The following is an 18162-nucleotide window of genomic DNA, read 5'->3' as shown; positions in this document are numbered from 1 at the left end:
AGCATGTACCTTGCCAAGCACATGCAGCAGTTGGAGAGACCACAGAGGTTCCTGACAAGGAAAATCCAGGGTCTCATACACCTATCCTATACAGATAGGCTAAATGCCCTGTCCCTCTACTCAGTCTCATACAGACTGCTCAGAGGTGACCTGGGTATGGCATACAAAGCTGTCTCAGATTCAGCGTTGATGGAGCTGCTGCATTTCTGTAAGTCAAACTCTACTCGCACAACCCGCACGCAAGGTCTCAGCCCGCTCTGTGACATTAATAGAACTTGTTGGCAGGATAGATTTGTATCCCAGTGACTCCCCCATCTGTGGAATAGGCTTCCTCTCCATATCAAGCAGAGTACATCACTAGCCTTCTTTAAGAGGAACCTGGACGACAGGATGGGAAACAGAAAATATACCCATGGGATTCCACCTGTGTCCCTGCTGGACAGGGAAAACAGGTGCTAACTTTGTGGGAACATGGGTGAAATTCTTGGCTAGGATTATAAGGGCCTCCAGGCCAATAGCCTAGTATCATCCTATGAATTTTTGAACTTATAGATATGTAACAAAGGATACCAGGCAGAAGATGTTTTAAAATTATTCAGATTCTGTGGGAGTATAGTAAATTTTCCTTAAGTAAGAAGTGTACTGTTGAGCAAATTGGAAAAAAATTTAATTATTAAATATATCTTTATATCCTTGTACATAAATAGCTTTAATGAAACTAGCATAGAATGTATTTAAATATCAGTATGAATTACAAAAGAAGAGTTAATGCAAAGACGTATGCTGTGCATTGGATATAGTAATATGTATCACTCTAAAAAGACAAGCTGTGTGACAATTCTGAATTACACTTGTATAAGTTAAGAAGTGTGACAAAAAATTAGAACATTTTGACAAAATGAACAGGTTTTGCCTCATTTTAATAAACTGGGCACAGAAATGAGCTGTGATTGCTACTATGCACTAAAATGAAGGGTAAGCTTGTTAATGTATATTTGGTTTTGTTGAATTGTCAAAAATAGATAAGTGAAGAGGTTAAGAAATGGAGGCAGTTAACTGTTCGAGTTCTTTATTTCAGCTAACAAGCCATGGGGGCAGTGATCATGTGACATGCAGTACCCAATAAGATTTTAAACAAATAGATAAAGTTGTGCATATTCCGTGTTCCCCGTTACTTAAATGAAAGGTAGAATTATTATTGTTAATAAATTATTTGTGAGGTACAATGTGTTTCAAAAATCTATCACACTACTCATCTAGATTGTAAGGGGCTGTATAATAATTCAAAATACAATTTTTTTTATCAGAAAATTCATTTATGTCATTTAAATTAACTTATCTTGTCACATAATCTATTCTCCTTGAGCCTCTCTGGCTATCTTGGCTCTCGATCTGATATCCTCATTTCTTTATCGGTCACACAGTGTACATCCTACCACCTATCTCAAGCACATCATCTCTGTCACTTCAGGCTTCATCACCTGCCCTGCCTTCACTGCTCAGGTTTCTGTGCCATACAGAAACACTGGTCACATTACTGTTGTGTGCATTTTCCTTTTCAGCTTCTTTGATATTCTTCTGGCATACATTACCCATGACATCCTGGGCAAGTTGGCTGCAGCACTTCTGATTCTAGCTTCTGTACACGTTTGTCAGTCATCCTGTCCAGCACTTTCATGCAGTGTGACAGGAGTTTGATGGTTCTGTACCGCATACAGTTGTGAATGTCCCTTTTTTCCTTGTACACTGGCACTAGAATACCTATTCTCCAGTCATCTGTGATACATTTTTTCTCTCCATACTGCAAAGACTACCCTCAGAACCCATTTCCCCCCTGGCTCACCCATCATGTTGATCATATCTGTTGTGACTTCATCTGAGTCTGCTGCTTTCCTTGACTTTATTTTTATTAGTGCTGTATTACTTCTTCTAGGGTGGGCTCCTTTTCTGACTTCCTTCATTGTAGGCTGTGCCTAAAGAAGTACAGATTCTGTGTGTTTTTTTTTCATTCAGAAGCTCCTAGAAATACCCTTCCATCTATCTTTGGTTGTCCTCTCTACTGGTAGGTGCATTGTTGCTGGCATACTTTAGGAATGGTGTCTGATGATTTCTTTATCTTTTCATCTTTTTATCTTTGCCTGTAGTCTAATAAAGTTTCTCTGTACCATCTATGGAGTGAGTCACTTTCTAGAAGCTTGTAGAGTTTTTCTGATGTCTTGTTCTTTGACATTGTGACTGCTCTCACTGTCTTTATTAGCCATCCAGTATTCCTTCTCAGCCTTTTCCATCTTTTCTGTCTCACACTTCTTCCTGTACTTCTTTCTTTTGATAAAATCCTGGGTTAATGCATCCCACCATAAGCTTCCCTAACGTACCTTATTACTATAGCTGGCTCAGTTCTGTAGTCCTCACACATGTAATAAGATGCTGCCTTTCTTCTTCAACTCCCATATTTCCTTTTCTTCCCGAAGCACAAGAGAGAGACCTGAATATTCCCTTGAATTTCTGTGCTTTTGCTCCAGTCATATTCCAGGACTTCAGCCATAATTTGCAACTAATTATGACCACCAATGTTTTATACTGGGAGCCAACAGATTTGCTGTGGATGGCTTTGCCATCTCTGATCATAGAATCATAGAATGTATAAGGCAACTAGGCCAAATGGCCATTGACACTATACCTGTACCCTTGCTTTGAATTTACCTCCTCTTTCAAGTATTGGTAGGGCAGCCATACTGGGAGAGAATTTATGAATACCTATCCAGTTGTCTAAATCCTTCTTAATGGAATATAATGTGTCCCATTGCTTGATCTGGTGAGAAAGTTTGTTCCAGAGAAAGGGTAGTCATTGCGTGACAAATCTGTCTGTTCACCATGATTTATTTATTTATTTGCTGAAGCAGGTCCAGCTCTCTGGTTCTAGTGTTTGCTGGATTGTTTGATTGTGGAGAAATAAGAGGTCCTGGACTGCCAGATCTCTAATGCCCCAGAAGGAAAGGCACAGATCACCCCTAAGGAGTCTATAGGACACTGAATACAGGAACAAGACATCTAGCCTCTCTTGATAGCTCAAGTCCTTTAAGCATATGATCTTTTTAGTCAGGAAGATTTGGGGTCTCTCCAACTGTCTGATATGTTTAGTAAGATGCATCCCAAAGGGGACATTGCATTTGATGATGGACCTGATACTAAGAGAGTTAAGGACTTCTTTAGATCTGGAGGAAATACCTTTGTGATCATCTGTGTTTGACAGAAGTAGTTCCTGATCACTGTTGCAACATGATGATCAAAGGGGGAGGGAGTTATTTTCCCAGGTTCAAAGTTATCTACCCAGATTCCAAAGTCTCTGACAGCAGCTTCTTTTTGGAGTGGGATGTTTATACTATAAGCTGGATGGAGAGCTTGTTTACCAGATGTAGAAATATTGCATTTTTTTACCATTTTCAGAGCACCAGCTATTATCATGTATAAGTTTACTTTGTAGCTTCTGCATATTAGAAGGAAATTAGAGAATAGCACCAATTTTACACTCATCCACAGACGTGGTTAACCAGATTTCCCTGTTTCTGATTTGGAGAACAGAGAAGTATATGTTGAATAGCTAAGTTCCTTTCATGGATCCTTATGGTACCCCAGTAGTTACCTTCATGCTCTCTGAGGATGCCCTTGCCACCCACATAGTGTGGGTTATGTCCTTCAACCAGTTAGGTATCCATATAACTATAAAGGAATCAATTTGGAGTGCATTTAACTTGTTGATAATGTTGGCATGTGACATGGTATCAAATGCCTTGGCAAGGTGAAACTATGGTGTATGGACAGTAAGACAACTGTCCACGGCTTGTGTTACCATGTAAAAAAATCAGCTTCATTAGGCATGATCTCCCCTTAAGAAAGTCAAATTGCTGATAGTTAAATCCTATAAGTTTTCTTATATCATAGTTTATCGGGTCTGTTATTACCCAGTCCATTTCTTTGCAGATGAGGCTCATCATGCTGATGGGTCTGTAATTCCTAGGGTCTGTGGTGGGACTTGTCTTATGAAGCGGCATCACAACTGCCAAGCCTCAGAGACAAAGCCAGTAGAGAAGCTTAGGCTGAATGCCTGCAGGAGCTGGTCTACCATTGCACGGTTAGTGTTGCTCAGCAGGTAGCCTGGTATGTTATCAGGTCTCATAGAGGATGTACATATGTTATCAGGTCCCATAGAGGATATATGTATGTCATCAGGTCCCATAGAGGATATATGTATGTTATCAGGTCCCATAGAGGATGCATGTATGTTATCAGGTCCCATAGAGGATACATGTATGTTATCAGGTCCCATAGAGGATGTACGTATGTTATCAGGCCCCATAGAGGATATATGTATGTTATCAGGTCCCATAGAGGATATGTGTATGTTATCAGGTCCCAGAGAAGGTGCATGTATGTTACTGGGTCCCATAGAGAATACATGTATGTCATCAGGTCCCATTGGATGTATGTTTGTTATCTGGTCCCATACAGGATGCATTTTTTTATTTTAGAGAGTACATTTAACAAGTGGTTAACAAGTGTTCTTATGTGATGGTAAGGGGTTAGAAACCCTTGTGTATATGTGGGTTTTGTAAGGATGTCTCTGGAGTGAAATTTGCAGTGAATTTTTTGCTAATATATTTGCAATATCCACCAGCAAGATAAAAAGAAAAATAAATGAAGCAATTAAAGTAGCTGCAACAGCATTTACAAGGACTTGCAGTTTTACTTTTCCCTAGCAGCCATTTAAAAAGATGTATTTAGGAAGTGTGGGGATATAAATAAATAAAGTAAAAGTAATGAAATTAATTTTGTACATCTGTCTCTCTTTCTATGTGTGTATGTGTCTGTGTGTGTTTGCATTGTATTCTCTGTTTGTGTGTATGACAGAGACAGACCGACAAACAGAAAACTTATATCTTTCAACTTCTTTGATCAATAATTTTACACAAAGCCAAAAATAATGGGGGTTTAAAAAAAACAAATCAGGGACAATATTTAAATATTAGTCTCATCACCTTAAAACTTAATAGAACAAGTTTGCATTAACATGCATTTTCTTAACAATATCTAATGTGTGTCTTTATCGACGGATTGTAATTCTTAATGATTTACCAGAAAATCAAAAGGCAAAAATATGAGGCAAAATCAAGGACATTCAGCAAAATCAGACAATTTAGAGATATAATATGCATGTATGTAGCAGGTTTTAATAGATGATGAGGTAGCCTTGTTTCTAGCATAGAATCAAAAGGTATTAAGAATAAATATACGATTTACCTATTATGTTGTCATTGCTCTGTCTCTGTAATAAGTAAGAGGCAGAGATTTTGTTGCTGCCCTTTAGTGACTGCAGTATGGAAATAATTGGCAGCATTGACCTCTATAGTATTATCTTTTCAAGGCCCCTGTGGAGTCAGTTTCTGGTTTGCACTTACAAACACACATATGTTTGAGGACATGACGCTATGGAGATTAGATGGTAGCTGCAGTTAGCAGTGAATCATATAACCATGCAAGCAAAGGTAGAAGTCCTCAGATGCTGAATGAGCAGATTGCCTGGCTCACCTTAAATAAAACATGCTGAAAGGTTCTGAGGGTAACAAAAATATAGTAATAACACCATATCTTCAATGTTTGTCAGAGTACAAAAAAATAACCTAACGTACCTGCTGTAGAGGAAATTGGTGGTACTCCAGCAACCATTCAGCAATACCAGCAATACCCCTTGTTAGTATAGGAACTAGACGAGGGTAAGACTGAATCATGCTATTATTTTGATGTCAAATAGAATAATCTATTGCTTAAGGCCAGTAAGAAAAGTATGTTAATTCTCATTGCTGCGCTATTGTATCCAGGCAGCCACATACTCTTTCATTGATGCTCTGATGATATGCAAGTCTTGTAGCATTATGAATAGTTTCAAAAAATTACATTCTCTTCCTCAACTATACTTGGAGATGCATCACACTTTATGTGCCAACTAAACAGGCAAAGAAGATCTCCACAGACATCACATTACTTTATTATTTCCTGCTGCACAGACTGACATGATCTACTAGTGTTAAAACAGACATAGTGCCATTAACCAAAACACACTTGTTCAACACCCACTTCATTGTGCACCACTCTTAGAGTAGTACTGAAAGCAGCTCCTTAACAGACATTTTGTAGTTGGTCATAACCCTGATGTGTGAAGTTTTTCCCAGGGTACTCTCTAATTATATATTTTTGCTTCCAGTTCAGCCCCACCCCAACCCCATCAACACACACACACACACACACACACACACACACACACACACACACACACACACACACACACACACACACACACACACACACACGGCTCCCTATTATAAGACTGAAGACACATTCTTTTGAATGCGTCTTGGTTGAACTGAAAAGCCTGAAACAACAAAATATCAAAGTGGCTTTTGAGCAAATTCTTTCCCTGTGAAAGAATTCGCTTGGCCACTTCATTACTTTGCCATTTTCGGCACTGTAGTGCGGTCTCGGAGTTGGTATATTTAAGTAGGGGGGGTGTGGAGGATGAAGCCCCCCACTTAATGTAATATGTAAAGTGTGTTTTTTTTTTTTTGTCAGAACAGAGATTTTTTTCCCTAGGAAAAAAATCGCTGTTCTGACAGTTTGAAGTTGTAAGCTTTCGCTTACATAGGGTCGATTAATCACTGTTCACTTTTTTAAGCGTTCGGTGATCTAATATAGACCCCACACACACACAGTTTAGAGAGCTAAGTGCAGTAAAGCACATTCTACACAAGTATAACTCAGATTATACGAATCCCAGTATAAAACAATGTATCCTTTTGAGTAAAACACATAACAGAAATGTGTTTCAAGGCACTGGCGTTCACGTTCTTATTTCAGTAAATTTTAGTCTTGTTTACTATTAATATCTTCAATTTAAATATGAAGTAACATACTTATTCATGGCCTGTCTAATCATTATGTTAGCAGTCAAAGTTAACAAGGCATAATTCTTCAGTTATGTCACGCAGAGTAGCTGATATGTCTTGCATTTGCTTTTGTTAGCAACTCACTTTGGGTGAAGAGTTAAAAACTACAGTTGTGTAAGTAAACTTACCATAGCAATAGAAGTTCGAATGATTACTGCTGTAGTAGGCTAAACTATATGCAAGGATATAACAGCCCAACAGCTTCCAAAACCTCATGTCACCTTCCACACACACAAACTATTAGTCAACTTGATCTGAGCTGACTAGTAAAACAAGTTTGGGTGCCAAGCCCTTCAGATCTTTCATGCCGACAGAGGGAGGCTGATCCCTGAAAGGACAATGCTAGGAAGAACAAAATATAAAAGTCCACACCCTGGCAAAAACAACACACCAAGAAACAAGGGAGATGTAGGGAGGGAGTGGCTACTGCAGCAGTGATCATTCGAACATCTATTTTTATGATAAGTTTACTTGCACAACTGTACTATGGTTTTCATATTGATCACTACTGCAGTAGCCTAAACCATATGGAAAGATTACCATAGCTTATACATTTTGGGAGGTGGAAGGGGATGAGTCCAGGCACCCCTGGAAAATGGTCCTGTCAAAGCCTGATGTAGACCTAGAGAAGAAATCACACTTATAGTGCTTTGTAAAAGTATATACAGAGGACCAGTTTGCTGCCTCTATAATGCTTCTAGAATCCAACCCTTTCTAAAATGCCATAGATGAGGCCAAGTCCCTGGTAGAGTGGACCTTGTCTGGAATAGTTTTGATGTGTTGAGAATAACAAAAAGTAATAGCCTTAAACGAACATTTGAAAAATGTCAGCTTTGATGCAGGCTGTCCCTTCTTCTTACTTTCACAACAAATGAACAATTGATCTGAAGATCAGAAAGATTTAGTTCTGTCAAGGTAGCACCTGAGTTGTCTATGGACATCCAAAGTAACGTATATCCTTTCTACCACATCTTTAGGTTCAGGAAAGAAAATGAGGAGATGGATAGTTTGGCTTAAAGAAAACTCAGGTACCACTTTAGGCATAAAAGAAGGGTTAGTCCTCAAAGGAAAGCTTGTCTTAATTGAAAGTTAGATAGGGTTGACTCAGTATAAGAGCTTGCAACTCAGATATCCTTCTTGCAGATGTCAGAGCAATCAGTAACTGTTTTCCATGTTAAGCTCAAGTCATACAGGTTAGCTGGTTCAGATGGAGCAAGTTTTAGTTTCTCTAACACATGACATAAGTTTCCAATGAGGGGCCAGGCCACCTGTTTTCTTGGAGGCCCCTTATGCAAGACCCTTTTCAAAAACATTTTAACATAAGAGTGCTTTAAAGTGGGGGATGCATGGGCAAACATGCTGAAATGGCCAATAATTAATCTTGATGGAGTAGTAAGAAAGGCCATAGGATAATTACTCACATAAAAATTGTAAAACCAGAGAACAACCAGCCTGGATAGGTACTGGTGATGTTGTTGACTCCAACTAGAAAACCTTTTCCATTTGCTAATATATGATTTTCTAGTAGCAGACTTTCTTGCCTCTATTAATACCTGCTGCACACCCTCAGCAAACAGATGCCTAAACAGGGTTAATTCCTTACCATCCAGGCAGTCAGTTGAAGTTGATTTGGGTCTGGGTATATCATGATCATGTGTGAATATAGCCAGTCTATGAAGAAACTCGTGGTAACAGCCCCTGGCCATTTCAAAAAATGAGAGAACCACTGTTAACTGGGCAAGAGGGGAGTCACCACAATGATCCTGGGAACTCCTTCTGAATCTTCAGAAGCTCCCTGGATATCAGTGGAAAGGGTGAAAAGCATATAGAAACATTCCTGTCCAAGGAAAAGAAAAGGCATCTATCTTCCAGGCCTTTTTGCATGGAGTTCTGAAGCAGAATCTTGCCAGCTGATTATTCAGAGAGGAGGCAAATAAGTCTACTTGAGGAACCCCCCCCTCCACAGATGGATCTAATCTTAGAAGACCCCCTGATCTAGTTTCCAGTTATGAAGGTCTGCCCTTGTTCTTCTCAGCTTGTTTGTCACACAGTTTTGCCCTGATGGAATGTTGAGTGAGATTGTGCTGTGAAGCTATAGACCAAGCTAACATAGCTAGGATGCGATGTGGGGATGACCTGGTCTCCCCCTTGCTTGTTGATGTACTACATGACTGTGGTATCGTCTGTAATAACTTGAAGAGGTCCCGGGACCAAAGATGATTTAGGGAGTTGAGTGCCTTGATCAGGACAAGCAACTCTTTCATATTTATGAGGTTGCATCTATCCTTAGTGTCCCAAACACCTTACACTTTTATCCCTCCTGAAACTGCTTTATAAGCAATGTCAGAGGTTTCTGCAGTGACCAACTGCTTTGGAACAGGGAGGGAGAAGGGTAGACCTGGATTTTAGGATATTTGCTGTCTCCACTAAATGATTTCCCTTTTAATGAACCTCAGCACTGGAATCTAAAAGAGAAAAGGATGTTGGTGCTGGGACGAAAGAGACTTCAGATATGTGGAGTCTTGCCAGGGGTGCCATGAGAACCATAGATGCCATGAGACCCAAAATCCCGAGATATTGTCTCACATTGACCGAAGTCTCAGTGGAAAACCTTAGAAATAGATCAAGCTATAGATCTATATTTTTAGTGAGGGAGAAAAGCTCATTTAACTGAGGCATCTAGCTGACACCCCAAGAAAACAAATCTGTGTGAAGCAGTCAAAAAGACTTTGGAATATTCTCTTGGAATCCTAGCTTGTGTAAGAGATCTGTCACCCAACTGAGAGATTCCTGACACTTTGAAAAAGACTCTTCAAAGATAAGCAAGCCATCTAAATAAGGAAAAATGTGGATATCCTGTAGCCTGCAATGAGCTATAACTGGAGCTACACACTTTGTGAGCACTCTTGGTGCAGTGAATACTCCAAAGGGTAAGTCAGAGAATTGACAATATGATCCAGACACACAAATTCTTAAGAAATGCTTGAAGTTTAGATGAATAGGGATGTGATGATAAGCATTGTTTTAAAACTAGAGTTACTAGGAAACTTGAATGAGGAAGAAGAGGTAACAGGTTTGAAGTGACATCATTTTGTATTTGGGCACCATCACAAACAGGTTTAGAAAAGAAAGAGCCAAAAGTAGTTTCCAAGCATTTTTTTTGTACTAAAAACATCCTTGAATTAAAACCCTTTTCCCACCTGGGAAGGAGGAACTGGTTTTATCACTACCTGGGACAGCAAGTGATGAATGACAGGTGGAAATACACGAGTCTGGTCCAGTGGATGAAAGATTAACCCCTGGAAAGGAGAAATTTCTTCCCACTGCCATCTGTAATATTGATGAATGATCTTCAGAACCCATTTGTTTTAAACTATTAGTAGCCAAAGAGAAAAGTGGAGATTCAGGCTTTCTGGAAGGGAAAAGAAATTGCCATGGTAGGAGTGTCTGTGTGTGTGGGGGGGTCCCCTTAAACAGTCATTTTGTCTTGTACTTTCCTTATTTTGGGGGGATCCTGAATTCTTTCTGGAACCTCCTTGCCATTTCTTCTTAAACATTTGTTTACCTGCATTTTGTTGAGACTGTTTAGTTTGTTTTTTTTTTTTGGATGAGGAGGTCTGAAAAATCTTAAGAGATTCCCTATATTAACTTACCCCTCATCACATTTTTCATCACCTCTGAAGCAGAGGAGTCAAAAAACAAAATATATTTCTAAAGGAGAATTTAAAATCTAATTTTTAACATCATCTTGGAGGTTTTGAGAACTCAGTGAGGCAAACCTCCTTAACACAGTACCAGTGGTCAAAATCCTGGAAAAATTATCAACTGAACCATACACATACTACAAACAATGAGAAGTGACTTGTGCAGTAGAAGAAACTGCATTATTTATAGCAGATTTTTCCTCACAAGAAGAAGCTGAAGACAAAACATTCTTCATGCTTTCATAATTAGTCAGAACAAACCTTAACATATGAGCCTGACAATTCATAATTATGAAAATCAAGGTTTCAGAAGCATACTCTGTTTTCCCATAGTTATCAATGATCTCCCCATCCTTATCAGAAAGCGTAGAACTGGAAATAACTAATTTTTTATCAGCAGTAGGAATAACTAAAGCTGTAGCTGCTGGGTCAGGTTTGGGAAAAATGTATAAAAACTTACAAGGTTGGGAAACTTTATATATCTTATCTGCCTTTTTAGGTAAAGCTGGCTGACTATCAGGAAAATTGCGGTAGTAACACATCCTCCAAAGCTGACAGAACTGGAGGAATATGTGAAGGTTCTGGGAATTCCATCTGTAACAGCTCATAGTATTTTCTGAGGGACTGAGAAACCTCAATGTTCTCCCATTGAAAACACTGGGACATTCTGGAAATAGTCTCAGAGAAAGGAACCCCCCACAGGGAGAATCAGAAACTGAGGTCTCCTCTGAGTCTGAATCAGAACTCTGAAGAGAAAACCCTGTATTTGTCCTTTCATCTTCTTGTTCAGATTCAGAATCTTGAATGTCTTCAGGAAAAGAGGTATCCATTTCTCTTTTACCAGAAACTATTTTATAAGAAGGACCAATAGCATGAATTAAAACCAGAGTCAGACCAAGTAAAATACTCCTGTCAAAGTAAATCTGAGGAGGAGGAGAACATACATGTTTAGTTTTCTGTTTCTTTTTGACAGGAACAATGGGCTAACAGTGTTATTAATGACAGCAGCAGCTTCCAGAGTGGATGGGTACAGCATCCTGACAAAACAGAGAAGCCTGTCTATGTTCCCTCTCCCAGGACCAACAAGAGTGGCTCTCCCTTGTCCACTGAAGGGATCCCAATAGCCACAGAGGACATGACTAGCCCTGGTCCAAAGTTGCTGTAAGTGGTATACCAGAGGGTAGAATTAGTTTTCTGAGGTACAACTAATGGCCACAGCAGAGCCACCCACCTGCAGCTGAGGCAAATTTCTATCCTGCTGTGGTGGCAAATGCTGCTTGCTTAACTTTTTCTTTTTGTGGCTGGAAGAAGGACTGATCATGAGGCAGACAGTTTGTTCCATGGTCAAGCCAAAAGCAATGCCTCTTTCCCAGAGAAATCAAGCAGCAAAAGTCAGATAAGTCTTTAAAAGTCACTTTTTTACAGAAAAACACAGTAAAATGTGCTTTAAAACACTTTCCCAGCTCCCTAAAATTTAAAATAAACATAATTTCTCCACAGAAAAAAAAATGTTTTTTAAACACTGTAAACTTTTAAACAGAGAGGGAAAAAACAGCATTTCCATTTAAAAGTACAATACAGTCTTGTGACATTCCATTCCATTAAAACACAAACTCTTAGCAGCTTTGAAGTAACTTTCCTGAACAGGAAAGTGTTATCAAACAATTTTTTAAAAAGGAAGATCTTTTCTCTGAAGGGAATTTATCTGCCCAGCAAAGGGAGAGCACAGGCCAGCCATTGACCTTTGAAAGCTGCAGAGAAGCATGCTGTTTGCTGACAGGAAAGCTTTGAAAGGCTTGGCACATGGAAGGTGACCTGAAGCTTTGGAAGCTGGCTGGCTGTTATATCCTTGCAGGATATAACCCGTATAGCTTAGGCTACTGCAGCAGTGATCGATATAAAGAACATTGCAAGATATCTTGTTGAGTGGAATAACTTCAATTAACAGAATTACTTCAAATGCAAGTGGTAAATGTGAAGACAAGTAATCACAGCTGTTCAAACACTCCTGAGTCTAGAATATGTTAGGTTTAATTGACTGCTCTGTAAAGCTTCTACTACTTTTATTGGTCAAAGATAGTAAAAGTGACTTTTAGATATCATGTTTTCTCAGTTATGTTATACTTCTCTGATTATCTGTAGGCTAGACATGACCCAGATACAAGCTTCAATGAAGGGAATTTAATCTTTACAACTCTGGATGTGTTTTTCGCAGGCACAGAAACCACTTCTACAACGTTGCGTTGGGCTTTACTTTTCATGGTGCTTTATCCAGATATACAGAGTAAGTATGGGGTACAAATACAAATGAAGACTGATAGAACTTATGATAAGGTCTCCTGTCACTTGGAACTGTTGCAACAGATAAAGTAGGCTACTATAGGTAGTGTTCAAAATTAAATTAAAGGGAAACATTGTCTCTCTCCACTGGATAAAAATGTTTATATTAAGTTATTATGTTTATATTATGGCAATGTGTCTTGTTTCATACCCTTTATCATTTTGGAAAAGTGTGAATTTATTTGGAGCTATATATGTTACATGATATAATCTTCTTCCATGTGTAAGACAAACAGCACACTATTTACTTATTATTTTTCCTGACCTTTTTAGGAATATTAGTAAATTAAAAATGTATTTATTCTTTTTTTTGCCATCTTACAATAATTTGCATTACCACCTAGCTTTTATTTCTTAAAGAGTATTATAATCTGATAATTTGCCATTACAGATGTCAAGCTCAAACACATGCAGCAATAGAAGATAAAAATGGAACCAACAAAAGTTGAAAATAAACTTAATAACAATAGGGTAGCAACATTAGGGTAGCAAGTGATATAAATCAGACAAGTGTGCATAGTCAGGATGCCATAAATTTGAAAACCTTAAGTTAAGCCCCAAAGCAAAGTGTTGTCATCACAATTGTATGTTCTAAAGTAAAGCTGGCGAGCGAGCTGTGCATGTCTTAAAGTACATCTAGTCAGCCACGATTGCCACTCTGTCAAATATTTCAGGAGTAACACTGAGTTTTTGGATCTTTAGGAAAATGTAACAGTAAAATAAATGTAGCAAAAACAGTTTCTGACACACTGTTGTAACATGTGGAACAGATGGTTCAGGAAGACAGCACTCAGATAGCCCAATAAACCTGTCTTGCAACAGAAGGATGAACTAATATTTGAAGCCCACAGATTCCCCACTTATTAAATTTAATTGGAGATTAAATTGCCAAGCTATACAAACATTTTAATATTGTAAGAAAAACAAGCCTAGATATGTCTAAATCCATGTATCCAAGAGACCAGTACTACTTAATGAACAACCCACCCCCCCCAAAAAAAAACAATAAAAGTAAAAAAAAAAAAAAATACTCACTAAGCATGAACACTTATTAGTAAAACTATTAGTCATTACTACTGCCTGAGGTATACAGCAGGTCTTCAAGGAGAGTGAAAGAAAAAAATACTTACAAAGATCAAACAGCTAAATAGCAAATGATGCTACAACTGCCAACAGAATTAGAAAAAAAACAATTAAAAATTCTCGGAAATGGATAGTTAAAATTAAGTGATAGTTCTGGCCCATTAGAAGTAAGAATATGAAACTTTAAAATATACAAAATCCTCCCTCTTTTTTATCAAATACTCTATATTATAAAACAGTCTATCAGAAGATGCCACTGTTTTTAAATAATCACATGATAAATCATCGGTATCTGCGCTGTTTCATTCCTTGAAATAAATTACATCTAGATTGTGATGACAGAGATTGGTATACTCCTAAAATGTTCTTTTATAGGTATTTAAAATCTAGTTTTTATTTTCCATACATGCATAAAATTACTTGGACAAAAAGAACTTTAATTACTTGCTTAGCAGTAAGCAACTACGTATAACACGTATATGTGTTTCAGATAAAATGATGACTATTTAAAACATTTACCAATGGCTTCAGTTTCTGTAATAATTAAAGGTCTAGCCTCTCCTGATAGTGATTACACACAGCCACTGCATTACTTGCCATTGAAATTATATGAGAAACTTAGAGATGTTTCCATGTCATTGTTAAATGAGGGTTATTCCCTTCCTTTTTCTACTGAAAGCTTTAGACAACTTCTTTTTAGGGACTAACACCTGAAGAATGACCAGTTGATCACCACTTTAAAGTAGTGCTGAGACACAGAAAGCCTTCAAATGCAAGCTTCATACAGTTGTGAGTGGCAGCATGCAAATTATTGTAATATCTTTTGCTGAAGTATTAACTACCACACCCACTACCAGGATGCTTTATGTTTGTAATAAGGCCTCTAACTTTGTTAATCCTGAGCCTGTTCATTAAAGACTTCCTCATGCTTCAATATTTCTTTCTGAGGTAGTCATTTCCTATCTTCCAGCACTGTAACCACTCTCATCTTTATCTTATTTTCACTCAGTATTTGACATAATCATTACTAGTTGTCATTGAAAAACATTAATTCTGTCTGCCATCACTTTAGTTCCCTACAGCTATCTCTAAGGAAGAATTGGATATGCTTTAAATTATCCTTAAATATCTATTTTGAAATGCTCCAGAGCAATATTTGGTTAACTGTTCTACTCCTGCTGTCACCCAAAATAGCCTGTAGCATCTGCCCAATGCATTGCAGCATGTCCTGGTTATTTACTGTGAATGTACTGAGCCACCAGCAGAATTTTATCTTTAGTTGTTTCCATTTCCAAGCATGATAATGAGAGTGTGCTCAGCCTTAATCAGCTCCCTGTTAGTAGTGCAATAACTATGGTGAAGATATAGCTGGTATCAGGCATAGGTGACTTAGGTGGCCACCTAGGGTACCTCTCAGGCAGGGATAATTTTACAACTTCTCTCTCTTTTTCTTTTTTTTTCCCATGGTAAAAATATGTCTGGTTTGACAACTCTATTCAAAGTAGTCACAGGTGTAGCACCCTATAAGGAAAGCACACTTCTTAATTTCTGGGCTTTCTGCTCAGTCTGACCCATGATCTCGACAATGAATCACAGAGCATCAAAGGCTCTAGGAAGCTCTGTGATTGATTATATTTGATAATTAAGTGGGTTTGACTGAGCAGGAAACATGGAAACTTTGAGCAATGCAAGGTACTCCCTGCAATAACCTTCAGAGTCTACATGCAGCAGCATTGTGAAGATACGTGGAAGGTTTGCAAGAGACTGCCCTGGTCAGAGTGCATCTCAAGCAGAATGGACTAGTTTGCAGCTGTTATTTTTTTTATCTTTTTTGTAACTCTGGCAAACAACCAAATTTGGGCAGCTGACTTTGCAGAACTAATTTGAATTGCATGAAACAAGCTGAATACTTTATACTGTGTCTAGATACTGCATGCATTTATCAGAGTTGAAATAAATTACTCTGACCATTATTATTTGTATTGTATTTATCTTATTGCAGTTAGAAATATGAGATGAATGCACAATCCTTGTGATTTATGGTTATGGAAGCTATGGATGGAAGTGGCTTATCCTAGTCCGTTGCTGTCTGTTAGAGTTTAACTTAACAATCATTATTATGATTTTGCAGGACAAATGTGTATTTGTGAGAAGCTGGAATACTTTTCTATGGGTGGCTATAGTGTGCGTGCGTGAAAATGAGTTGGAATAAATTAATAGTGCCCTCTAATTTTTATTAAAATCAGACATCTGGAGTAAGCAAAGTCAACAAAGAGGATACAACTGCTAGGTTAGTGGGGGGGGTCTGACTCTGGTTTAAAATAGCTGACTGTGTTGTCTCTTGCTTACGTTAAACTGTCATTATTCTGGCTTTTGAGAACTAATGTGCATTTATGAGAAACATGTTACAACACTTTATTGTGGCTGTTAGTATGAAGAAAAGTTGAATTATGCTACTATGGCTATTATACTGTTTTTTTAAACAAGAAACATCATTATTAAATTATGTATGACATAAGAGATGTTACATTTATATAAATGAAAATAAACCATAGTGATACAATCTCAGTTACAAACATTATACATTCAAAACCATGCCAACACAAATGTAGCTGCAAATATTATACATCACTTTTAACATCCAGTCATTGTTAGTGAACCATTACATAGCTCATTCAAATCCTGCCTTCTTTTAAACCTCGTTCCTCCTCTGTATGTACTGATTCCAAATTTCCCATTTTTCCTATATAATTTGTTCCTACCCTTTTCTAAAGATCCCACTTCCAGTTGTTTTATCTTTGTTACTATCTTTGATACTTCTAGTAAAGTTGGTTTAGACTTTGATTTCCATTTTCTAGTAATTACTTTTTTTTGGCAGCCATCATAATTAGACTCAGCAAGGCCTTACTATAGATAGGCAATTCCAATTCTGTATCATAGCTCAATAAAGTAATTTCCCCAGTTACTCCAATTTGCTCACCCATCATCTCTGACAGAGAATTCTGCAGGGAATCTTTAAAGTCTGCCCACTCTTTACACTCCCAGAAAATATATTCCCAGTTAACTCTTTCCACCCCATCACACCTCCAACATTTGCTGTCTACCTGAGGAAAAAATTCTTTGAAGTCTGCTTGGGGTATAAAGATACCTATGTAAGCACTTCCAGGCAAAGATCCTAAATCTTCTAGATTTTGCTGCATATTCAAGAGACATACAAACACCCCCATTATTTCTTTGTGAATTGCTTATCTAGTCTCTCTTCTCAATCTTTCCTAACCTCCTCTGATTGATTCTTATAGTTATCATGCAATATTTTACATGCTGTACTAATTATTCCTTTCTTAATGGCACTTCTGCTCTAGATTCTACTAAAAACTCTACCAGTGCTGTTCTTTCATTTAGGACCCCCCCTATTTCTTTCTATTTGACTATACTCTGATATCAATCTTAGGAGGCAGTCTCTAGCCTGCAGTCCAAATAAGTTCTTGGCATCTTCTCATTCTATTACTTTTCCCTGTCTAGTTATTTGCTCCCAATACATTGGTTCTTTTGCCAGTTTTCTCCAATATACCTCTGCCCTCTCTTGCATATTGTCTGTATCCATAATTGCAGTTATCCCTATAGGCAGAATCTCCTTTCTTCATTTCTGTGTTGGCTTAGTTCTTAGAAGACCTTCTGCTATTTTATGAATATAATATTCTGTGTGATTATTGCTGTTCTCCTTAAAGGTCTACATCCAAAATTCCAGTCTCTCCCTGTTACTTGAGCTTTCCCCCTGTTTCATTATCATCTTTTTCCACTTTAAGTTATAGTTTTCTGCTTGTGCCTTAACTGTGCTGCTCTGAAATACCCTTTCAACTTGAGTAATCCCAATCCGCCCTGTTCTGTTGGAAGAATAAGCTTATCCCACTTGACTCTTGCTGTCTTTCCCTCCCAGATAAAATTGTTCAGCTCTTTATTAATTGCTATCCACAACTTCTTCTCTGGTTGATAAAAATATGCCTGACCTATGTATAAGACTAAAGGGACTAAAAACA

At 38.0% G+C, this 18162-nt stretch overlaps 1 protein-coding gene across 1 annotated transcript in view; it reads left to right on the top strand.

The window, feature by feature from the left end:
- Positions 1-18162, top strand: part of LOC122801207 (cytochrome P450 2D15-like) — a gene marked incomplete at its 5' end in the record, with an annotated part of 628388 nt that overhangs the window by 377758 nt on the left and 232468 nt on the right. Inside the window, one exon of the mRNA XM_044070797.1 lies at positions 12845-12986. Within this exon, the coding sequence (XP_043926732.1) occupies positions 12845-12986 (142 nt within the window). The remainder of the gene's footprint in view (positions 1-12844; positions 12987-18162) is intronic.

The sequence above is a fragment of the Protopterus annectens genome, chromosome 1.part0 (genome assembly GCF_019279795.1).
Source record: "Protopterus annectens isolate FY-2018-M chromosome 1.part0, PAN1.0, whole genome shotgun sequence".
Classification (NCBI taxonomy): Eukaryota; Metazoa; Chordata; order Ceratodontiformes; family Protopteridae; genus Protopterus; species Protopterus annectens.
Note: the sequence above shows the minus strand (reverse complement) of the source record. Positions and strands in the feature narration are given on the sequence as shown.